The sequence below is a fragment of the Eubalaena glacialis genome, chromosome X (assembly GCF_028564815.1).
Source record: "Eubalaena glacialis isolate mEubGla1 chromosome X, mEubGla1.1.hap2.+ XY, whole genome shotgun sequence".
Taxonomy (NCBI): domain Eukaryota; kingdom Metazoa; phylum Chordata; class Mammalia; order Artiodactyla; family Balaenidae; genus Eubalaena; species Eubalaena glacialis.
In genome coordinates this window covers 16,571,376-16,596,223 of record NC_083736.1, presented here as the reverse complement: position 1 = coordinate 16,596,223, position 24,848 = coordinate 16,571,376, and the positions used below count along the sequence as shown (strand labels likewise).

General features: G+C 41.5%; 2 protein-coding genes across 2 annotated transcripts in view; one reads left to right on the top strand and one right to left on the bottom strand.

Moving 5' to 3' along the window:
* The window catches only part of MAP3K15 (mitogen-activated protein kinase kinase kinase 15), a 150,287-nt gene extending 148,392 nt beyond the window's left edge, over positions 1 to 1,895 (top strand). Inside the window, exons 28-30 of the mRNA XM_061179434.1 lie at positions 786 to 895; positions 978 to 1,054; positions 1,737 to 1,895. Of these exons, the coding sequence (XP_061035417.1) occupies positions 786 to 895; positions 978 to 1,054; positions 1,737 to 1,824 (275 nt within the window). The 3' untranslated portion in view covers positions 1,825 to 1,895. The remainder of the gene's footprint in view (positions 1 to 785; positions 896 to 977; positions 1,055 to 1,736) is intronic.
* PDHA1 (pyruvate dehydrogenase E1 subunit alpha 1) lies at positions 693 to 24,848 on the bottom strand. Its single transcript, XM_061178101.1, has 12 exons — positions 24,832 to 24,848; positions 23,969 to 24,125; positions 11,809 to 11,868; positions 11,062 to 11,235; positions 10,139 to 10,265; positions 9,353 to 9,444; positions 8,414 to 8,506; positions 7,408 to 7,563; positions 7,085 to 7,156; positions 4,958 to 5,025; positions 3,660 to 3,768; positions 693 to 3,153 (listed from the first exon to the last, which is right to left on the bottom strand). Exons 1-12 carry the CDS (start codon positions 24,846 to 24,848, stop codon positions 2,989 to 2,991), a joined length of 1,290 nt encoding a protein of 429 aa, XP_061034084.1. The 3' UTR covers positions 693 to 2,988.

Below are 24,848 nucleotides of genomic sequence, written 5' to 3'. Positions count from 1 at the left end.
CAGTAGATTCTGGAATACTGGTCAATAATAAAAAGGAACTACCAGTACATTCAAAACCAACCAGATGAATCGCAAATGCATTATGCAAGTGAGAGAAGCCAGATTCAAAAGGCTACATATTATGATTCCATAAATGTAGAACATTTATACAGTATTCTATTAAAGGCAAAACTACAGGGACAGAAAATAAATCAGAACTGGGGGGGGGCGTGGAATTGATGATAAAAGGCCACGAGAACGTTCTGGTGTGATAGAAATATCTCTATCTTGATTGTGGTGGTGGCTACGTGACTCTGCTTGTCAAAGTTCTTAGCACTGCATACCTAAAAAGCGTGGTTTACGGCATAAATTATACCTCAGTCAACCAGCCTTATGCATTTGGTGCCCAAAAGGGCTACAGCTGCCTCTTGGAATGTGGAATGGATAAGCTGTGAGGCCAAATCTCAGTATTAAAAACCTATTTCCTCATTTGAATTCCAGTGCAGTTAGGGATATGATTCCTTAGAAAAGGCATTTTAAAGATGGGAATACACATTTAAAGTAGGAGATAATTAGTTTGAAGTTTGATATATTAAAGGTATCACAGGTACGGAATAGTTTTAATCTCTGTAAAGTGACTCCAAGGACTATGGACTGTTGCACAGTGTTGTAGCAGAGCAGCTGAGCCAGGTTTAATCCATTTCCTTTTCACATCACATTCTGGAATAGTTTATTTCATCCAACTTGTTACTTGAAGAGTTTTGCTGTTACAATCAGTATACAACATAAATTTCTAATCATTACAGAGATTACAGAGAACTCAGCGTCCCCTCCTCGGTCTTATGGGCAGAGAACAGATAAAGAGCTTGTCGATTGGTTGCAACTGCAAGGAGCGGATATGAAAACAATTGAAAAGGTAAACTTATAACCAAACAAACCATTCCTGTGCTATCATTACAGAGCTGCTTAGCTCTTAATGTATTTGATCTTTGTTTCAGATTCTTGAAGAAGGTTATACACTTTCTGATATTCTTAATGATATCACTAAGGAAGACCTAAGGTACCTTAGACTACGGTAAGAATAGCCTCAAAACAAACACTTTGTGGAACAGAAAATGACTTTTTTGGTGTAATTAGGCTTTTAAGTAAAGCAGTAGAAAACAAAGTGCTGGTAACTTTCCCCCCTTCGTTAACGTTAACTCCCTTTTCTATGGCTTAGTCAGGAAAAAAACTACCAACCTCACTCCAAACTCTGGAGTTTTCCAAGGTTAAAGTTGGGGAAAAGCTGAGAGGGGGCAGAAGCTAAAGGCCCAGTAGGAAAAGTCAAGAGACAGGCCTGGCTGGGAGTGGAGTGAAGAGAGACATGAGATGCCAGTGGGCTACACCCAAACCCTTCTTTCTTTAACTTGCACCCTGCATTTTCATCCCCATGTCATCTTAAATAGCCTGCTCTGCACAGATGCACCAGCACTCCTGTACAATACCTCTCAGGCCATGTCCCACTCCTGCTAAGGCACAAGTGTCACCTCCATATGTGACGAGAACATATTCCTATGTGTGACGAGAACATATTGCTATTTTAGTTAAGTTTTTAAGTTAGGGACTGCATTTTTAAGACTAGACAGCAAATCTAGACAAGTCTGGAAGTATATATACTATAGCTTTTGCCATAAGGGCTCCTAAAGAAGTATTTTGCTGTGTTGCTTTGAAGTTATCTTCTCTTACGACTCTAAAGAAGACTCCTGTTTGTTTCGTAGTGGTGGTCTCCTCTGCAGGCTCTGGACTGCAGTCTCCCAGTACAGAAGACAGGCTCAGGGGGCCCCGGCAACCCAAGATGAGGCTTAATCAATCAGCTAAGCCAGGGGACAGAGGGAGCAAAGAGCTGACGTCTTTGTTGTTAAAGCTTCTGTTAACATACACACGAATTCTGCTGCATTTACACAAGGGAAACACCACTTGTTCAATGAACAATTTAAGAACTTGAAGTTTTAAAGAATTGTGGAAAAAATTTTAACCTTTTATTTATCAACATGTTTTCAAGGTGAGTAGAACTTGTATGTATTGTGAAAAGAGTGATTGTAAAACCTGGTCTTGACATCCCAGAGTATTAGGGAATCCTTAAAAATGAATTTTAGTTTAATTTACTTCAATGGAAAAATATTTGCTGGAAAGGTGAAACAACAGGTGTTTAAAATAACAAAAAGGCTGGGAATCACTGTTTTAGGTTATACATTCCATACATTACTATTAACTGGAATTGCACTTAAAATTCAAAAAAGATAAAATTGATAAGAATATGCCTTGTATTTAATGTTTGATATGCATGTAAATAGAAAACTATTAAGAAAATAGCTTCATATTTATACTGAATGCATAAATGGAGAAAACTAAGTTATTTGGCCTTTAAAATGAAGTAGTCTTATTTAAAAATCGAATTGTCCTTCCACCCCTGCCTGGTTGTAATAAATATTGTGTTTTATTAAGGAGAAATGATGGTTCAGTGTGAACAGGCTTCAGCACCGACATGCACACAAATGGGGGCGTGTGTGCACGTTAGGGTACACCAGGTAAGCTGTTGGGCACTGGGAGGGACAGGACAATGATCGCCCCACAAAAAGGTGGCAGTTGGACAGGCATATAAGGAATTGTTTTTCCTTTTAGTAACTAAAAAAGTATTTGTTAAACTAGTATACAACTAAACCAAATAGAATTATTTTAAAGAATTAATTTGAAGGAGGGTTAAGCAAAATCTTATTACCTATTTTAGACCTACATAACTAAAATAACCTTTATAAGATCCATACTATCCTTAAGATTTAACATTAAAAGACGTTATACCTTTTAACACAACACTGTACAAACCACATGCAATTACACTATCTATCTATCTATCTATCTAAATCTACACTTTCTTTCTATGGGTTTTTTTCCTCCTTAACAAAGTTGAGAACCCAAAGCATTCCTTACAGTTGCTGCCGAATAGCCCACTGAACGTGTAACCATCTCGCATTAACTGATGGACTTAAACTTGATCCACTGGTTTGCACCCCGGACTTCAAAAGGCGGATCGCTGCAGTAGATGTGATAGCCGAGTTCTTCCAAAGGTGGTTCAGGATCAGCTGTAGCAAACTGGGCAGCATCCTCAATTTCTTTCCTCACTTCAACATCAATTTCCTAAAAATCAATCAGATTATAGTTCAAGAGATGTTTTGAATAGACAGACAGCAGCTTAGGTACCAACTTGTTCTACTGGGAACCTGTTGCTAGCTAGTTGTTAACTCTTCTACTAGTACTGGAAGTATACCTATTATTATTGAAAATGTTATTTTAAAAATGACACAACGATCCAAGAAGGAGTATTCTGGAGTACAGATACCAACATTTTAGACATATACCCTGGCGAGGGAACATTTATGAATTAAAAATCTAAAGTATATTTTCAGGAAAGAAGAACTGTGATGGTGGAGGAGTTTAATGTCCCGTGAAAAATACTGGGTTGGCCAAAAAGTTCGTTCGGGTTTTCCCATGCCATCTTACGGGCCAACCCAATACAATATGTACTTTCCCATTTACTTACCTAGTTTACCTAGGAGTGGCAGCTTCTTGTGTAGAGAAAAACTGCTCAAAAAGGAGAGCCAACCTTCAAAGGCAGACTTTTAAACCATCAAGAGTCACTGTACCTTTAGTTCTTCAACACTGGCAAGATTGCTGTTCACCATCCTATCCTTGAGAAGCATGATAGGGTCACTCTTACTTCTAACTTCCTGAATTTCTTCTCGTGTACGGTAACTATAGGGAGGGAAACAGAGTTACAAGTAGATAAGAACAGTGCCGGTATAGCAAAGACAGTCTGAAACACAGCAGTATGTTTCTGAGACAAAGGAGCACATCAGTACTTATGTCACCGTAGGAAGGGCAGAATTATATACTTTCAAAATACAAGAACTCATCCTAATACTCTGTAAGAAAGAAAGAGCTGCTCTGTCTTTATAGGAAACTCTACAATGGCAATTCACCTGGCTTCTCTGGCATTCTGACAACAGGGGCCAAGTTTCTATTTGCTGCTTTGATCTAGAGGTAGGGCATGAAGGTAGTGGTGGAGCCTCTTTAAGTGTGTGGAGGCAGGGGAGATGGTTTTCTGTGGTGATAGCTATAACCTTTGAGGCAGCAGAAGGCTAAGCAGGAAAAAAAATGTGCCTTGCCTTTCTCCCTTAAGACCACAGAGCAGTGTGGTGGCAAAAACTTGGAGAGGAGGTTTTCCGATTCTTGGTTGTAGAATTGACCCTTGTCCTACAGCATGTGAAATAACACTAAAAGCAAAGAAAGGCTCTACCATTTTTTTAAGAACAGAATTTACACCAAGTGCTTTCTTCCATATAAGTTGCTCTTCATAACATTTTCCCTTAGACCGTCATTCTATACGCAAAGACTTTATTATGGCTTACTTTGACTAAATCTACTCTTAATTAATTATGCCACACTCCGGGATTGCAGCATTACATGCCAGAGTTACCAGGTGACAAAACTCCTTTTTTTTTTTTTTGACTGATTTATTTCAACATATGGAATATCCCATGTGCTACTTGGTCTTGCTCCATACCAGCCAGAAGAGGAATATGCCATGAGAGGATCTGGGGTAATGCCTACAAAAGGTAAATGCCCCCAAGTAGACTACTCCACCATCAGTCCTGTTTTATGCAACAATTCCTCTCTGCAATTGTTTTCTTATTGGTGCTCATGCTAACTAACATGTACACACTAGATAACTGTAGGAATTTTCAGAATGCTTTCTATATTGGAACCAATTTATTGGAAGGCACAGCTTTCAGGCTCAGACTAACTACTAAATCAATGCATGAAGCCAGCTGGTGTCTGGCTTCAAAAGCAAACACTGAAATGCTTTGCTTTTTCATGTAAGTAGCACCATTCAAAGCCCATCCACTTCGGATACCACACTCAAGTTTTCCCACGACCATACCTGACTCCAGGATCACTCATGCTGTGTCCATGGTAACGGTAAGTCTGCAGCTCCATCAGTATGGGCCCCTAAAACAGAACCCAGTGGAGGTTAGGTGAAACAATGGCCACAGCCTCAAATGTACATCCTTTCAGGATCAAATACCTTCATCAGATCTGAGTTGTTAAGAATTTCTTCTTAGTTGACTGATTATCTCTTCTCATTTCTATTACCTATTTATTGCATGTTTCATCCTTCTTATTATTAACAGGAACTTATTAATAAAAGCCACCCCCTGCAGCATATTTTGAATCAAAAAGGCAGACAATTTTTTTATGTAATGTCAATGGGTTCTATTTCACCAGAATTGCATTTGATATACAATTCTTTAAGAACACCATAGATTTAATGAAGAAAAGCCTATCAGGAAGCAGGGGTGGCATTTATCTTCAGGGTCAATATGCTAGTCTTTCCGCCCACTCCCCCGGTCACAGGTGAAATCATCCATAAGCATTCTGATCAAGGCTAGAGAAAAATACTGACATAAACCTTAACAAAATAAGATGAAAAGCAAACCTCTAGTCCTCTCGTACTTCTCCACTTCCCAGCACACATGAAGAGAGGCTGGATAGGTGAATTTCTACGTCACACCCATTTCATGCAGTGTTTTGTAGCGGACGGCAACCAATCCTGCTTCACAGAGATCTGGCTAGTGTGTAACAGAAAGTTGGCAGGTGCTGATCCTGCGACTGGGAGAGTCCGGCTACCACGAGGTAGCTTGCTCATGCTACACCAGCCCCCTTTTAGAAGACAACTTCGAACAGAGGGGATGGGGTGGATCTAGGATCCTTGGGCAGTTTGGTGTAGTAGTTAAAAGAGGGCGGGGGATGGAATCCAAGTGCTTGGGTTCCAGTTCTGGCTGTACTGTATAGTAGCTACATACCTCAGTTTCCTCATCTACAAAACGGTAATTAACCCAGCTCAGAGTTGCGCCGATTAAAAAAGGTAATACCTAAGTGCTTAGCGCATTGCCTGACATATCATCGCTCAGTAACTGTCAGCTATTGATTGTTAATCATCCCGTAGCCATTTGGAAGCACGGCTGGTTAGGCTAAGGGGATGGTGATGAAGGGGTTTTTCCAGACCCTCCCCTAATTCCAAGATCAGGCTTTGGTCAGGCTGAGAAAGTCAACACACACTATAAACTACTGATCCTGTTTCCACATACTGTTGGACGCCACATATTCTTTCAGGAACTGGGAGAGAGGGGGATGATACCCGCCACCCAGGGCGTGGACCGCTAGTCTCAGAGTCCTGATACAGACCACTGAGCCCACTGCCACCAACCTGCCATCTTAGTCATCTCATTTTCTTCTTGTTCAACCGTTCTACAGCTCCCTCCCCTCTTCACCCTCTCTTCCATTTTCATCACTGCCAGCCAAATCTTATTTGCATTACTGCCCAAACACGTACGTGGGGGAAGTCACTGAAAGGTAAACCTCAGGGGCCTGCTTTCTGGGCTGTGGAACACTGATTTAGGGAGAAGAACATCTCTCCACCAGCTCAGATGGCATGTAAGCCTCTTTTTAGGCCAATCTCACTGTTCCCTTCTCCCTCCACTGCTATAACTGTAAGGGTCAAGATTCTTAGGACTGAAACAGCAAGACTAAGACTACATAATTTAAACATATTATTTAATTTATAGAAGACAAACTTATACTGGATGCCTATTTTACATAAGCAAAGTTCTGTGCAGGGCACTGGAGGAGTCCCCAGTCTATTCACTCAAGGGGCTTATGATTGATGGGGGGGGGGGCGTTAGAGGCACATAATTTTAACCAAACCAAAAGGCAAAACAGATTGTCACAATGAAGACAGAGGCAGAATGCTGAGGGAGCACTGGAAGGAAAGATTTACCCCAAATGGGGCTAACATGGAATGCTTCCCAACACGTGAGCTATCAAGACCATGTTATTTATGAAGGGACCCGATTCGCTTAACTGGACCCTGCTTCTATCTTTTACACCTCAATTAGCAGCTACTCCTAAATTGCTACAATCGACACAGGAGGCATTCTTTCTTTTAACTTTAAGACAGATAAATGTCATTAGAAATCTCTAGCCTAGAGGCCTACAAGAAAAATCTTACCTTTCCAGATCTACAATAGGCAGCTGCAAACCTTGTGGCCTCCCGGACACACAGGATATCCATTCCATCTACCTATTAATAAATGGGAAAGATTAAATACAACATTGTAAATTAACTATACTTCAATAAAATTTTAAAAATAAAAAGGAAAGGGGCAGAGCATAAATCCAACTGCCTAAAACCATTTTCATCTTACATGACCTGTTCATCCACTAAGAAAACAGAACTCTTTGATCTGTCTGAGATTTTCAAGGGCACTTGACAGAGTGCCCGGGCATCAGGCCATGAGGGTGTAGCTCCAGCTCTACAACAGGTGTCCTTACCCTCAGCCCAGGAATGAAGTCGCCTCTCTTGTAGTAATCAGTGCTGGCTGCTGCTCTCTCCACCGATGTTCCCATCCCATAGCGGTTATTCTCACAGATGAAAATACAAGGCAATTTCCACAAAGCTGCCATATTGTAAGCTTCGAATATCTGACCCTGGAAGTATGTATAAAAGTTCAAGTGGTTTCATTTTGCTGTTTTTCTCTAGACTTCATCATCCACAACAGCCGCTGCTCTACCCAGCAGAGAAAGCTTTCATAGGATGAAACGCCTCACCCACAGCTAAGCTTCTGAAGCAAAGGAGTGTGTGCGCTTGGCGGGGGGGGGGGGCATGGGTGGGGGGGCATGGCGCAGCAAACGCATCATCTCTTTTGCCGCTAAGGAAGTGACAAACCAAGTACTACTACTTGCTTCTGTAGGGCCAAGGCAGCAGTAGAGAATACAATGGGAAAAGATCGACATGTAAGAATGTACTACAGCTGCCTAGTTTTGTGCTCAATTCTATGAGACCCTCTGGATAACCAGAGTGAACCAGTGTCTGAGAATCAGCATCCAGAGCAGGGCCTCGCAGGGTGTCAGCCACAGACTGGTGATCACTCAGACCATGACAGAAGAGCAGGAGGAGTCAGGGCTCAGAAACTACGAGAGGAGTCTGACAGTGCCTTGGCATTCAGGGGAATGAGTCTGTACATTACAGTACTGGTTTAAGAACTGGTTTGCCAAGGGTTAAAATGTAAATCAGTCCTTCCCCAGAGAGTCTGTGGAGCAATGAGGCAGAGCAAAGGTGAGCGTACTCTTAGGAGTACACCTATATAAAGCACTTGTGAAACAATGCCAGGATGTAAATCTCTAATGTGGCCACAAAACCAAATTTTAGCTTGCCATATAAATGGCCATTTCAACTAGTAAGCAATATACTACTTTGCCACAAACTGAACTATGAATATTCAACACTTTGGACATAAAACTGTAATCATTATTGCAAAGTTAAGAGACACATACTCACCTGATTAGCAGCGCCATCACCATACAAAGTCAAACAGATTTCATCTTTTCCGTTATACTTACAGGCCAGAGCAATCCCAGCTCCCAGGGGCACCTAATATTAAGGACAACCAAGAAAGGAACCACAGAAATGCGTGAGGGAAGAAGTTAATGCTCTGAATGTTAACTCCTGACCAGAATGTGAGATAGAAATGACACTGTCCCTACCCCAACCCTGTCTCTGCTTACCCTACCCCCAATATTATAAACAAACTGGCAAAGTAACACGAATAACTACTATCGTATTCTATGTCAACCATTTAGCAATAACATTTATGCATTCAGAGATTCAACTGCTAATGAATACTAAAAAGCCAAAAAAAGAAAAAGAAACCAAGAATTTAAAAAAATACCCAAAACAAAAAACCCAGATGCTAGAACCTTAATATATTAGAAAGTAAACCGAACAATCTAGATATGATCTTATACTGTTACTTGTTGATTATTTACTAACTGATGAGAACAAGGAGGACGGCATAACCACAGAAGCTGGCTTTAGATTCAAACTAGGCCCTTAAGATCCTGACCACCTGCCTCTCCTGGTCTGGTACCAGTGCCAGCACTGTCTACAGCAGGGAGAGAGGTGTGGCCAAGAGGATGTGACAAAGCAATTAATGTACTTAAATATCAATTAAAAGGCAAAGGTATAGTTCTACTGCTAGAGGCTCTTGCTTACTTATAAAACATAACAAATACCTAAAAGGAAACATTTTAAATCACTGTCCAAATCTATTTGTTAAATGATCAAATGATGGGGTATGAAGCAAGAGGTCATTTAAAGCACACTGTGCCCCCCAAGTACTGAAGTACTTCAGAGGGAAGTTCTCTGGGGTACAAAATATTGCACAGATGTGGGCCAGGGCCAAATCCAGAAAATCATACAATCCTAGCCCTCAACTACCTGAGCTCCCACAATGCCATTGCCCCCGTAGAAGTTCTTGGCGTACATATGCATCGATCCTCCTTTTCCTTTAGCACAACCTCCTCTTCGTCCTAGAAGTGGCATCACACAAACATGACACATCACAAACCAAATATATAAAACAAACAAAATCACACCCTGAGTATTTACATAGAGGCTCGACCATTAAAACTCAGAAACCGATTCAACTACATAAGCACCTGTCCCTCTATGCAAATACATAGACAAGTCCTCCTTGTCTCCTGGCCCTTTTATAATGAAGGTCAGACCAGTCCCATGTCCTTGACCTTTCCAACTTTTTCAGCTCTCTAATCACTGAGTTTTCTTCAGATGTTAGTGTGGTACCTTAGACTTTTGTTTTGTTTTGGCCAGTTACAAACATCTTTCGATTTCTCCTACACTGGTATAAGAGTCAAGGGGGACAAAGGGACTATTGAGAAGATTCCTAGAATTTAATTTCTACCCAATGAAATACTTATACTCAATTTACTTTCTTTGCTAGATTTCTATTGGCATGCTTGACTGATAAACACTATTCTGATTTTATAGAGCTGACCTTTTACCTGAGAGGCCAGATAACCTCAAAAATGGTCAGTTTACTCAAAAGCACAGTAGAGGTACCAGAGCACCAAAAGGGAGAGGTTTTTTGGTTTCATTTTTTTTTTTTAACTCTCAAAAAGGTTTCAATGTTAACTTATAAACGGTTAGCATATTAATAGGAGATCTGAAAACTTAATTTCCCCTTTTTTAAAATTAATAGCAAACCTGTAAGCTCTGCGAGAATTGCTCGGACAGAAAGCCCACGAGTAAACGTAAAGCCATGAGCCCGATACGCTGTGATCAGATGGTCTGTGGGGTTTATGCCGGCCTCCAGGCCCACACAACAAGCTTCCTGCATTCAAGAAAGAAGTGGCAATGAGTCAGTACAGTACACATTTCTAGTTAAAAGGTTTCCTAGACTATTATGAAACATTTGGCCTAGTAGAACTCTTCATTAATAACAACAAATACCTCTATTTTTCACCAGAAACAGCGTAGAGGGTAAGGCCCAAGCCAGAGCCATAAACTGGCAATCCACAGATACGTTGTTTCTTTTAAGCCTGTATGGTGATTTGAAAAAATCCTGAATCAAATGTGAACATTAAAATATTGGGGAATTTCACATGAAAATGGAGACATCTGTCTTCTCTCGAAGACATCAGCAACAGGAAGCATTAGCCCCGTATTTCCACATGGCACCAAGTGGCTGTACTACCAGCTGGTTATGACTCTACCCCTGCGGGTGGAGCCTGTCTGCTCCACTTCACCACCAGTCCCTGTCACCATTCTCGATTCTTCATACAGCTGGCAGCCTTCACTCATTTGTTCTACCTAACTGGTCCCTGGTAGGCATTTCATTTTGTAAACCTTGGCCTAAACCTACAAAACAAAAAACAAAACAAAAACCCTTCCCCCAAAAGTATACTCAGTACAGGTGATCATAATGCTGTAATGGCACAGGAAGTCAGCAATGTGATACATGAGTAAATTCTTTAGCATCGCTTCCTAGCAGGTCTCAGCATTCTCATTTTTATTCTAAAATACCAGCCTCAAATCCTTCAGACAGATAAAGCAGGGTAAAAGCCAATAAACACACACCATACTTCAATTCCTAAGTAACGCAGTTTTATTACAAAACTACCACCCACCTGACCATCACACAAGTGACAGAAACCACGAATTATTTTCTGTTTATATAGCTGATCTGCTTTTAACTCCATTCGACGAACAGTCTGCATCATCCTGTAGTATTTGAGCCCATCCTCCCTGGTGAGCACTGTAGTGACAGGAGGGCCCTCTTCCAGCCGGTGAAGATCACATTTCTGAAATGGAATCAGACAATTATCTCTCAGTCACTACAATGTAAACACTGCCAACCCATTCTAAGATCTAACTCGAAATATTTAAATTGAAAACCAGCAAATACTGAACTTGAAAACCAGCAGGCGAGCACATCAGAAATGCTGCATATTGCTTTTGATTCCTTCATAAAACTCACTGTGCAATGAGATGGGGTTTTGGAGGAAGGAAATCTTTCTAAGATGACTTTCACTGAAAACCCCTAGAAGTCAACTGAGTTATAGGTTGAAAGACAAACTTTCAAAGAAGCATTCTAAGAATCTTCTTATTCAAACATGTTACCAAATCACATTTTAAGTCCTAGAGTAGGTCTTTAATTTTTTTAGCTTGCTCTCCTGCTCCGAACTACCAAAAAGCTGCTACATAAAAGGAGTAAATTCTAATTTTTGCTAAACTTCTCTGAATCTTCGATTCTAGAATATTTGGAATAAAATTGTGAAAAGCATGAATATCAAAATGCTCTATTGCAAAGGTAAAACTATATATCAAAGTGTACCTGTGGAAAAAAATTTAACACGAAGCAAAACACCTCTTACCTTAATTTCAAATGTAGCATCATTTGCAAAATTACGGGATGCCACCAGCACTCTGCTTGCCTTGAAAGATCAAAATATACAAGTATATCAGTGCTTTTTATTGTTGGTTATTTTTGAGTTGTTATTCTTATTAATCAGTTATCTGGATGCAGTCCTAGAACTCTAAGAGCCCTAACACATTCATGGGCTATCTTCCATTCTGTTCACTGTGTTGGGATCTTGTCCTCCAAAATGAATCCATGCTTTGTCCAATGAAACATGATTGTACCCCCATCTGAAGGCAAACTGCAGAAACCCATCTATTTAGTCACTTTGTTTTCAAAGAAATTACAGTGAAAATATAATGAAGTTAATGGCCAAATTGAAGAGACTAGATAATCTGTGAGGTATGTTTATGCTATTCTTAGTCATAACCACATAGGCTGAGCAAGCTAATGCTTTACTTTCAGAATTGTTCTTCAAATAAAACTATGATTCAACTCCTATTTCAGGCAAATCACTTCCCTATGAAACGGTACTATAAGAAAAATATTTTAAACTACACAAAGCATGAGATAAACACCTTAGTGAGAAATGTACAAGACAAAAGAAAAGATACTTAGCATTCCCTGACTTAAAAAAACAAAAGATTTGAGGGATGTTTTATGATTCGAACAGCACCAGAAGGAAGATATTCTCTACAACTCCGTTCCCTTTTTTTTTTTTTTTTTGAAATAATAAATGCTTCTCGAGAGGGCAGACAGCAGAAGCAAGAAGAACTACAATCCTGCAGCCTGTGAACAAAAACCACATTCACAGAAAGACAGACAAGATGAAAAGGCAGAGGGCTATGTACCAGATGAAGGAACAACATAAAACCCCAGAAAAACAACTAAATGAAGTGGAGATAGGCAACCTTCCAGGAAAAGAATTCAGAATAATGATAGTGAAGATGATGCGGGACCTTGGAAAAAGAATGGAGGCAAAGATCAAGAAGATGCAATAAATGTTTAACAAAGACCTAGAAGAATTAAAGAACAAACAAAGATGAACAATACAATAACTGAAATGAAAACTACACTAGAAGGAATCAATAGCAGAATAACTGAGGCAGAAGAACGGATAAGTGACCTGGAAGACAGAATGGTGGAATTCACTGCTGCGGAACAGAATAAAGAAAAAAGAATGAAAAGAAGTGAAGACAGCCTAAGAGACCTCTGGGACAACATGAAACACAACAACATTCACATTATAGGGGTCCCAGAAGGAGAAGAGAGAGAGAAAGGACCAGAGAAAATATTTGAAGAGATCATAGTCGAAAACTTCCCTAACACGGGAAAGGAAATAGCCACCCAAGTCCAGGAAGCACAGAGAGTCCCATACAGGATAAACACAAGGAGAAACACGCTGAGACACAGTAATCAAATTGGCAAAAATTAAAGAGAAAGAAAAATTATTGAAAGCAGCAAGGGAAAAATGACAAATAACATACAAGGGAACTCCCACAAGGTTAACAGCTGATTTCTCAGCAGAAACTCTACAAGCCAGAAGGGAGTGGCATGATATACTTAAAGTGATGAAAGGGAAGAACCTACAACCAAGATTACTCTAGCCAGCAAGGATCTCATTCAGATTCGATGGAGAAATCAAAAGCTTTACAGACAAGCAAAAGCTAAGAGAATTCAGCACCACCAAACCAGTTCTACAACAAATGCTAAAGGAACTTCTCTAAGTGGGAAACACAAGAGAAGAAAAGGACCTACAAAAACAAACCCAAAACAATTAAGAAAATGGTCATAGGGACATACATATCGATAATCACCTTAAACGTGAATGGATTAAATGCTCCAACCAAAAGACACAGGCTTGCTGAATGGATACAAAAACAAGACCCATATCTATGCTGTCTACAAGAGACCCACTTCAGACCTAGGGACACATACAGACTGAAAGTGAGGGGATGGAAAAAGATATTCCATGCAAATGGAAATCAAAAGAAAGCTGGAATAGCAATACTCATATCAGATAAAATAGACTTTAAAATAAAGAATGTTACAAGAGACAAGGAAGGACACTACATAATGATCAAGGGATCAATCCAAGAAGAAGATATAACAATTATAAATATATATGCACCCAACATAGGAGCACCCCAATACAAAAGGCAACTGCTAACAGCTATAAAAGAGGAAATCGACAGGAACACAATAGTAGTGGGGGACTTTAACACCTCACTTACACCAATGGACAGATCATCCAAAGTGAAAATAAATAAGGAAGCAGAAGCTTTAAATGACACAATAGACCAGATAGATTTAATTGATATTTATAGGACATTCCATCCCAAAACAGCAGATTACACTTTCTTCTCAAGTGCGCACGGAACATTCTCCAGGGTATATCACATCTTGGGTCACAAATCAAGCCTCAGTAAATTTAAGAAAATTAAAATCATATCAAGCATCTTTTCTGACTACAACGCTATGAGATTAGAAATCAATTACAGGGGGAAAAAACGTAAAAAACAAACACATGGAGGCTAAAAAAGACGTTACTAAATAACCAAGATATCACTGAAGAAATCAAACAGGAAATCCAAAAATACCTAGAGACAAATGACAATGAAAACACGACGATCCAAAACCTATGGGATGCAGCAAAAGCAGTGCTAAGAGGGAACTTTATAGCTATACGAGCCTACCTCAAGAAACAAGAAAAATCTCAAATAAACAATCTAACCTTACACCTTAAGGAACTAGAGAAAGAAGAACAAACAAAACCCAAAGTTAGCAGAAGGAAAGAAATCATAAAGATCAGAGCAGAAATAAATGAAATAGAAACAAAGAAAACAATAGCAAAGATCAATAAAACTAAAAGCTGGTTCTTTGAGAAGATAAACAACATTGATAAACCATTAGCCAGACTCATCAAGAAAAGGAGGGAGAGGACTCAAATCAATAAAATTAGAAACGAAAAAGGAGAAGTTACAACAGACACCACAGAAATACAAAGCATTCTAAGAGACTACTATAAGCAACTCTATGCCAATAAAATGGACAACCTGGAAGAAATGGACAAATTCTTAGAAAGGTATAACCTTCCAAGACTGAACCAGGAAGAAATAGAAAATATGAACAGACCAATCACAAGTAATGAAATTTAAAATGTGATTAAAAATCTTCCAACAGACAGAAGTCCAGGACCAGATGGCTTCACAGGTGAATTCTATCAAACATTTAGAGAAGAGCTAACACCCATCCTTCTCAAACTCTTCCAAAAAACTGCAGAGGAAGAAACACTCCCAAACTCATTCTATGAGGCCACCATCACCCTGATACCAAAACCAGACAAAGATACTACAAAAAAAGAAAATTACAGACTAATATCACTGATGAATATAGATGCAAAAATCCTTAACAAAATACTAGCAAACAGAATCCAACAACACATTAAAAGGATCATACACCACGATCAAGTGGGATTTATCCCAGGGATGCAAGGATTCTTCAATATAGGCAAATCAATCAATGTGATACACCATATTAACAAACTGAAGAATAAAAACCATATGATCATCTCAATAGATGCAGAAAAAGCTTTTGACAAAATTCAACACCCATTTATGATTAAAAAAAACTCTCCAGAAAGTGAGCATAGAGGGAACCTACCTCAACATAATGAAGGCAATATACGACAAACCCACAGCAAACATCATTCTCAATGGTGAAAAACTGAAAGCATTTCCTCTAAGATCAGGAACAAAACAAGGATGTCCACTCTCACCACCATTATTCAACATAGTTTTGGAAGTCCCAGCCACGGCAATCAGAGAAGAAAAAGAAATAAAAGGAATACAAATTGGAAAAGAAGAAGTAAAACTGTCACTGTTTGCAGATGACATGATACTATACATAGAGAATCCTAAAGATGCCACCAGAAACCTACTAGAGCTAATCAATGAATCTGGTAAAGTTGCAGGATACAAAATTAATGCACAGCAATCTCTTGCATTCCTATACACTAATGATGAAAAATCTGAAAGAGAAATTAAGGAAACACTCCCATTTACCACTGCAATAAAAAGAATAAAATACCTAGGAATAAACCTACCTAGGGAGACAAAAGACCTGTATGCAGAAAACTATAAGACACTGATGAAAGAAATTAAAGATGATACCAACAGATGGAGAGATATACCATGTTCTTGGATTGGAAGAATCAATATTGTGAAAATGACTATACTACCCAAAGCAATCTACAGATTCAATGCAATCCCTATCAAATTACCAATGGCATTTTTTACAGAACTAGAACAAAAAATCTTAAAATTTGTATGGCGACACAAAAGACCCCGAATAGCCAAAGCAGTCTTGAGGGAAAAAAACGGAGCGGGAGGAATCAGACTCCCTGACTTCAGACTATACTATAAAGCTACAGTAATCAAGACAATATGGTACTGGCACAAAAAGAGAAACATAGATCAATGGAACAAGATAGAAAGCCCAGAGATAAACCCACGCACCTATGGTCAACTAATCTACAACAAAGGAGGCAAGGATATACAATGGAGAAAAGACAGTCTCTTCAATAAGTGGTGCTGGGAAAACTGGACAGCTACATGTAAAAGAATGAAATTAGAACACTCCCTAACACCATACACAAAAATAAACTCAAAATGGATTAGAGACCTAAATGTAAGACTGGACACTATAAAACTCTTAGAGGAAAACATAGGAAGAACACTCTTTGACATAAATCACAGCAAGATCTTTTTTGATCCACCTCCTAGAGTAATGGAAATAAAAACAAAAATAAACAAATGGGACCTAATGAAACTTCAAAGCTTTTGCACAGCAAAGGAAACCATAAACAAGACGAAAAGACAACCCTCAGAATGGGAGAAAATATTTGCAAACGAATCAACGGACAAAGGATTAATCTCCAAAATATATAAACAGCTCACGCAGCTCAATATTAAAGAAACAAACAACCCAATCCAAAAATGGGCAGAAGACGTAAACAGACATTTCTCCAAAGCAGACATACAGATGGCCAAGAAGCACATGAAAAGCTGCTCAACATCACTAATTATTAGAGAAATGCCAATCAAAACTACAATGAGGTATCACCTCACACCAGTTAGAATGGGCAGCATCAGAACATCTACAAACAACAAATGCTGGAGAGGGTGTAGAGAAAAGGAAACCCTCTTGCACTGTTGGTGGGAATGTAAATTGATACAGCCACTATGGAGAACAGTATGGAGGTTCCTTAAAAAACTAAAGATAGAATTACCACATGATCCAGCGATCCCACTACTGGGCGTATACCCTGAGAAAACCATAATTCAAAAAGACACATGCACCCCAATGTTCATTGCAGCACTATTTACAATAGCCAGGTCATGGAAGCAACGTAAATGCCCATCGACAGACAAATGGATAAAGAAGTTGTGGTACATATATACAATGGAATATTACTCAGCCATAAAAAGGAACGAAATTGGGTCATTTGTTGAGACGTGGATGGATCTAGAGACTGTCATACAGTGAAGTAAGTCAGAAAGAGGAAAACAAATAACGCATATTAACACATATATGTGGAACCTAGAAAAATGGTACAGATGAACTGGTTTGCAGGGCAGAAGTTGAGACACAGATGTAGAGAACAAACGTATGGACACCCAGGGGGGGAAAGCCGCGGGGGGGTGGGGATGGTGGTGTGATGAATTGGGCGATTGGGATTGACATGTATACACTGATGTGTATAAAATTGCTGACTAATAAGAACCTGCTGTATAAAAAAATAAATAAAATAAAATTCAAAAATTAAAAAAATAAAATAAATGCTTCTCATTTATTACTGGGAAAAAAACAGATTAGCCAGCTGTTTTTTCAGTGGGTGAAATTCTGACAAAAATGCCTCTTTCTGAAGTTGATCTGTTGTTAGATCAACCAAGGTGACCTATGTGCAACTTGGACCATTGCTTGGGCTCAAAACAGATCTCGGAGCTGGTGTCATTGACTCATGCCATTTGGTGTGCAGATTAGTGGCATCTGTGTTTTAACCTCAATTCCTATTGCTACATGGGGCTGAGGCTTAGAAGGGCAGGCCTCTGACTGCACTGTTGCCATCTGAGTTGAGGGGGTGGAACCTGCAATGAGTTTTCAGTGAAGCTTTCTCTCTGTGCTGATGAGATTCATGCTACCTGAGTTGCCCAAAGCCATAGAGCACTTAACTGTTGGGGCTGGGGTACAAACCCAGCAAATCTGGCTCCAAGGTCTGTGTTACCTCACCTTAAGCACCTCACCCCCACGAGCTGCCTCCTCAAACCCGCACGGCCACCGAAGAGTCCTAGTGCTCCCTTCTTTTTTTTTTTGGCCACGCCGCAAAGCATGTGGGGTCTTAGTTCCCCGACCAGGGATCAAACCTGCGCCTCGTGCATTGGAAGCGCAGAGTCTTAACCACTGAACCGCCAGGGAAGTCCCCAGTGCTCCCTTCTTGATGTTCAGTTGGCTGTCACTGCTTGGGGCGGGGGGGTAAAAAGCTGCCAGAAATGTTTCCTTTTCACTCTGCTCACAGCAACAGTACTCTATGTGATGGCTAAGGTCCAGGTTAGACCACAAACATTTAATCAGTTAGGAGTACTGTACTACTTTAGCCACATTCTGCCACGTCACACATATGTAAACCAATATGACTTCTTCTCATGCAGACTTGAAGAACATTCTTCAGATCCCACAAAAAGTATTTGATATGTTCATACACTGTGTTACCTTACCATCCAACTTATAGCAATGGACTTGATCTTGGTGAGAAGGGGTAAGGTTGATCTACTAAGTGTACAAGCCAATAGGCAGAAAGCTATTATCTAGTGATCTCTTCACCCATCAATATACCATTATCCGATAAAGCCAACAAAAACCATGACATTGCTGGAGAAAAAAAGTTGAAATGCTAGCGACAAATGCTTCACTTAAGTTAGAGATTGAGAGAGTCCAATACATCTAAGAATAAGTGAAGAAAATTGAGAAATTTGGGAAGAAGTTGAGAAGTATGAGGTGACAAAAGGTTATGTCTGGCAATCATGAAATGGATATGTTATTTTTGACAGTTAAGTTGTTTTGTGGGGCCAGAAATGTATATCTTGTCTTGCAAAATAAATTTCCAGATACAACTACAGAAACTACATTTTGGAGACTGAAAACTAACGACCAAACCAGTCAAGCAACAGTAACCAAGAAAACGAAAAATTCTCTTTCTCCATCCTAAATTCCCAACAACAAAGAATGACAGTTCTACATAATAAAAAGCAAGAGGATAAGGTCAAAGATTTTGACTGTCAGAAAGCTACTTACATACTTTCTCCTATTTCATTACTATGAATCTCAAAAATAGTAAGATTCACTGATATAATGGGTGAAAGGAGCCACGTTAAGTGAAAGTTAAGCCAAAAGTCATATCAGAAGTGTGAGGGGGGCCTTTCTCACCTTCTGAGATGGCCCACACTCTGTGGAGTGTGCTTCTCTCTAAATAAATCCACTTCTTACCTATCACTTTGTCTCTCACTGAATTCTTTCTGCGATGAGACATCAAGAACCTGAGCTTCGGGGCTTCCCTGGTGGCGCAGTGGTTAGGAATCTGCCTGCCAGTGCAGGGGACACGGGTTCGAGCCCTGGTCCAGGAAGATCCCACATGCCACAAGCAACAAAGCCCGTGCACCACAACTACTGAGCCTGCGCTCTAGAGCCCACAAGCCACAACTACTGAGCCCGTGTGCCACAGCTACTGAAGCCCGCACGCCTAGAGCCCATGCTCCGCAACAAGAGAAGCCACCGCAGTGAGAAGCCCGTGCACCACAACGAAGAGTAGCCCCCGCTCGCTGCAACTAGAGAAAGCCTGTGCGCAGCAACGAAGACCCAACGCAGCCAAAAATAATAAACAAATAAAATAAATAAATAAATAAAATTAAAATAAAACTTAAAAAAAAAAAAAGAAGTGTGAGGGGGGACTTCCTGATGGTCCAGTGGTTAAGAATCTACCTTCCAATGCAGGGGACGCGGCTTCGAGCCCTGGTCGGGGAACTAAGATCCCATGTGCCGCGGGGCAACCAAGCCCGCATGCCACAACCAGAGAGCCTGCATGTCGCAACTACTGAGCCCGCACGCTCTGGAGCCCACGTGCCACAACTAGAGAGAAGCCCACACGCAATGAAGAGCCCATGAGCCGCAACGAAAGATCCTGTGTGCTGCAACTAAAGACCTGACACAGCCAAATAAATAAATAAATAAAATGTTAAAAAAAAAATTAAAAAAAAAGAAGTGTGAGGGAGATTCGGATCAAGATGGCAGAGGAGTAGGACACGGAGCTCACCTTCTCCCACAAATATCACTACCTCAAAAATACATCTAGGGCTTCCCTGGTGGGGCAGTGGTTGAGAATCTGCCTGCAAATGCAGGGGACACGGGTTCGAGCCCTGGTCTGGGAGGATACCACATGCCGCGGAGCAACTGGGCCCGTGAGCCACAACTACTGAGCCTGCGCGTCTGGAGCCTGTGCTCCGCAACAAGAGAGGCCGCGATAGTGAGAGGCCCGCGCACCGCGATGAAGAGTGGCCCCCGCTTGCCGCAACTGGAGAAAGCCCTCGCACAGAAACGAAGACCCAACACAGCCATAAAATTAAAAAAAAAAAAAAAGAATTACACCCAAAATTTAGCAGTTTAAGACATAAACATTTATTTAAAAAAAAAAAAAATACATCTACATGTGGAACAGTTCTCACAGAACATCTACTGAGCTCTGGCAGAAGACCTCAGACACCTAAGAGGGCAAGAAAATCTCCACATAACTGGGTAGGACAAAAGAAAAAAGAAAAAAAAGAAAGAAGGCAATCGGGACGGGACCTGCGCCCCTGGGAGGGAGCTGTGAAAAAGAAAAGGTTTCCACACCCTGAGAAGTCCCCTCACTGGTGGAGATATCACCCAGGACAGAGGTGTAGCTTCGGAACCTCGGAGGAGAGTGCAGCAACTGGTTTGTGGAAAGCAAAGCGGAGAGAGACCTACACAGACGGTTGGTACCACGACCTTGCACTCCCCAGCTTGAGACGCTCCTCCACTGGGCTGGGCAAGGGCTGGGTGCTGAGGTTTGGGCTTCGGAGGTCAGACCCAGGGAGAGGACTGGAGTTGGCTACGTGGAGACAGCCTGAGGGGGCTGCAGTGTGGTGCACCATAACTGAGGGAATACGGGAAGAAGCTTGGGCCCGCCAGAAAGGCAAGGGGCCATTGTTGGGGGGTGCACGAAGAGAGGGGTGGGACCGCCATAGGAGCTTCTTTCTCCGTGCGTGCACTCTCAGGCAGCAGGGCACCACCTACACGAGGTCCGGGGGGCGGACTCGAGCCGCCACTGCCATCTCGGACTCCAGAGGCGGACGCAGACCACTGCAGCTGCCAATGGTCCCGTGACTGGGCACCAACCACTGCCCCCACCCTCCCTGGGAGCACACGCAGGCCACGCACCTGCACATCCCCTATCAAGGGGATAACGACCAGCACACGCAGAGGAAAGAGACGGCAAGAATCCAAACCAAAAACAGCCCTCATGCCAAAAAAATATTAAACCCACACAAACTACGCAGGGAGGCACCTGCATATAAGTAGCCCTCCAAGACTACAGTAGATAATTGTTTCTCCTAAATTCAGAGAGTAAGAAAAATATAAGCAAAATGAAGAAGCAGAGGAACCACTCTCAGTTAAAAGACCAAGAGAATTCCCCTGAAGGAACAAACAATGAAACAGACCTTTTCAGTCTAGTAGATACCGAGTTCAAAAAGGAGATAATGAAAATACTGAAGGACTTAAGAAAGGCTATCGACAGAAATACAGATTACTGTAAAAAGAAACTAGAAACTATAAAGAGGAGCCAAGAAAAATTAGAAACTTCATTTGCTGAGACGAAAGCTGAGCTAAAGTCAATGAATAGCAGAATGAATAATGCAGAAGAAAGAATAAGTGACCTCGAAAATAGAATAGTGGAAATTACCCAATCAAAACAGCAGACAGAAAGGCAAGTGAAAAAAAAATGAAAGCAATATAAGAGACCTATGGGATAACATAAAGTGTGCCAATCTACGCATAATAGGGATTCCAGAAAGAGAAGAAAGAGAAAAGGGGACTGAAAATGTATTTGAAGAAATTATGACTGAAAACTTCCCAAGCCTAAAGAAGGAAACATATCCAGATACAGGAAGCACAGAGGGTCCGAACAAGATGAACCAAACAGACCTACACCAAGACATGTTATAATAAAATGGCAAAAGTTAAAGAGAGGATTTTAAAGGCAGCAAGTGAAAAACAAAGTGTTAGTTACAAGGGAATCCCCATAAGGCTATGGGCTGATTTCTCTACAGAAATGCTGCAGGCCAGAAGGGAGTGGCAAAATATACTCAAGTCTTGAAAGGGAAAAATCTGCAACCTAGAATACGCTACCCAGCAAGATGATCATTTAGGATAGGAGAAGAAATAAAGAATTTCTCAGACATGCAAAAACTAAAAGAATTCAGCAATACTAAACCTACCCTAAAAGAAATACTCAAAGGCCTTCTCTATATAGAAAAGAAGATACAGGAAGGAGGAAATCACAATTGGAAAGTAAATTACTTAAATTAGCCACTATACAGATCAAAACAAAAAAACCTATTTGTGAAAGTGATGATAAACACAAGGAGCAGCAAAAGGATAAACATGAAGATGTAATCAAAAGGACATCAAAATCATAAGATGTGGGGAAGGAGAGTGACAAAATGTAGATTCGTTTTTTTGGAATGCATTTGAGCCTATATGACTACCAGTCTAAAGCAAACAGATACAGGAAGGGATTAACATACTTGAAAAACAGGACAACCACAAATCAATAACATACAGCAGATTCACAAAAACCAAAAAGAACACAAGCATAAAATAAAATCATCAAACCACAAAAAGAAACAAAGAAGAAACATAGTATTAACTGGAAAACAAGGTTTAAAATGGCAATAAATACATACTATCAATAATTACCTTAAATGTCAGTGGACTGAATGCTCCAATCAAAAGACACAGAGTGGCAGACTGGATTAAAAAAAAACCAAGAGCCTAAAATATGCTGCCTACAAGAGACCCACTTTAGGGCAAAGGACACACGAAGATTGAAAGTGAGGGAATGCAAACGGAAATGACAAGAAAGCGGGGGTTGCAACACTCGTATCAGACAAAATAGACTTTAAAACAAATAGCATAAAGAAAAATAAAGGACACTATATAATGATAAAAGGATCAATACAAGAAGAGGATTTTACACCTGTCAACATATATGCACCTAATATAGGAGCACCCAAATACATAAAACAAATACTAACAGACATAAAGGGAGAAATTGACCAGAATACAGTACTAGTAGGAGACTTTAACACCCCACTCACATCAATGGACAGATCTTCCAGAGAATCAATAAGGCAACAGAGATCCTAAATGATAATAACAATGTTTAACACAGGTAGCACCTACTATGTACCAGGCGCTACTGGGAAAGGTTTACATATTTGTCACTCGTTTAAGCCTCACTGTCTCTCATCCTCATTTAAAAAAAAAACACAACCCCACGGGGTAAGTACTCTCATCTCCATTTTAGAGATGAGGAAACTGAGCACGGGGATCTTTAAGAAAAAACAAAAACCTCTTACTCAAGGTCACAGGGCTAGTAACTAGTGAAACTGAAGTCTGAATGGAGCCACTCTGTCTCCGGATTCCCGGTCAAGAGGAAGATTTTAAATGAGTGGGCTGGAAAGAGGCGGTCAACTGGAGACTCGAGGAAGCCCAAGGCCCCCTTTTCTGTCTGAGGTAAACGAACGGGCCCTTCCAGAGCGCACCGACCAGGCCGGCACCGGGAGCCGCGCCTGACCTCCACGCGGACCTTGTAAAGCTCCCCCTCCCTCAGTCGGCGCCCGAGGGCCGAGCCACCGCTCCCCTCGCGGCCAGGAGCGGAGCGCACGACGTGGAGGCAAGACAAAGGCCCGCGGCTCCACGAGGCCCGGCCCGCCCGGCCCGCCCGGCCCGCCCGGCCCACTCAGCCCGCTCGCCCTGCCCTCTGGCGTCCTCCGGCCTCGGGCCCACTCGCGCCCCACCCCGGGTCGCTCACGCCACCTCACCGGCTTCTGGGCGACGCCCGACAACACGCGGGAGACGGCGGCGAGCATTTTCCTCATGGAGTGCGGGCAGTGGCGGCAGCGGCGACTCCCAACGACCCAAGGAGCGCGGCCCAGATGCCTCCAAGTCTCCTTCAGGCTCCCGTAGCGGACGCTACCACTTCACGCCAGCACAACGCGACGGATACGTCATGTGCCTGGCCGGGCCGCGGGCCAACCAGAACGGCTCCCAGGGCGTGCCCCGCCCACCTGAGAGGCCCGCGGCCGCCCATTGGGTGTCAGAGCCAGAGGGCGGAGACCTGAGGGTGCCTGCGTGGGAAAGTGAGGCCACACTTCCAGGCCCCGCGGGAAAAGGACCTTCTTGGATTTTGCACCCCAGCTGAGCCACGCACGATCGTGCAAGGCCAATCCTACTGAGCGTCCAGCCCTGCCGGTGCTGCAACTTTGAGCCTTTGCTCAATACACAAGATGGTGACGATTAATATGCCTGGTGGAGGCCAAAAGACAGAACACCTGGTTTCTATAAATGGTTCTGCTGCTAACTTGTCTTTTAGAGATCATGTGACAGTTGTAAGTCTTCCCTATCTACTGTGAGCTAGGATTTGATGAAATAAAATTCATATTTTAAGGCAAGACAAGAAAAATTTAAACAAATTGTTTTTTCTCTGCCCGTTTGGGCCTCCTGCCTCCCCTCTTGTGTGCATTGTGCATCTGCATTTATGCATTAACCTGAACTCCCTAATGGCAGAAATACCTGCTCAACTATAAAGATCAATTTTTCTTTTTCTAGCGCCAGCCATGTAACCCTTTTGGAGATAACATTCCTTTCTCAATTCTGTAAGGGATCATGATGACCCACCACTCACCTTGGATGTGCATACAT

What these genes read in the sequence shown, in the direction of transcription:
- PDHA1 (XM_061178101.1), bottom strand. An exon ending in CGGGCGTCGCCCAGAAGCCG is followed by an intron (nt 11,869 to 23,968) that starts GTGAGGTGGCGT and finishes TGATCTTTCAAG; the next exon opens with GCAAGCAGAGTGCTGGTGGC. An exon ending in AATTCTCGCAGAGCTTACAG is followed by an intron (nt 9,445 to 10,138) that starts GTTTGCTATTAA and finishes TGCCACTTCTAG; the next exon opens with GACGAAGAGGAGGTTGTGCT.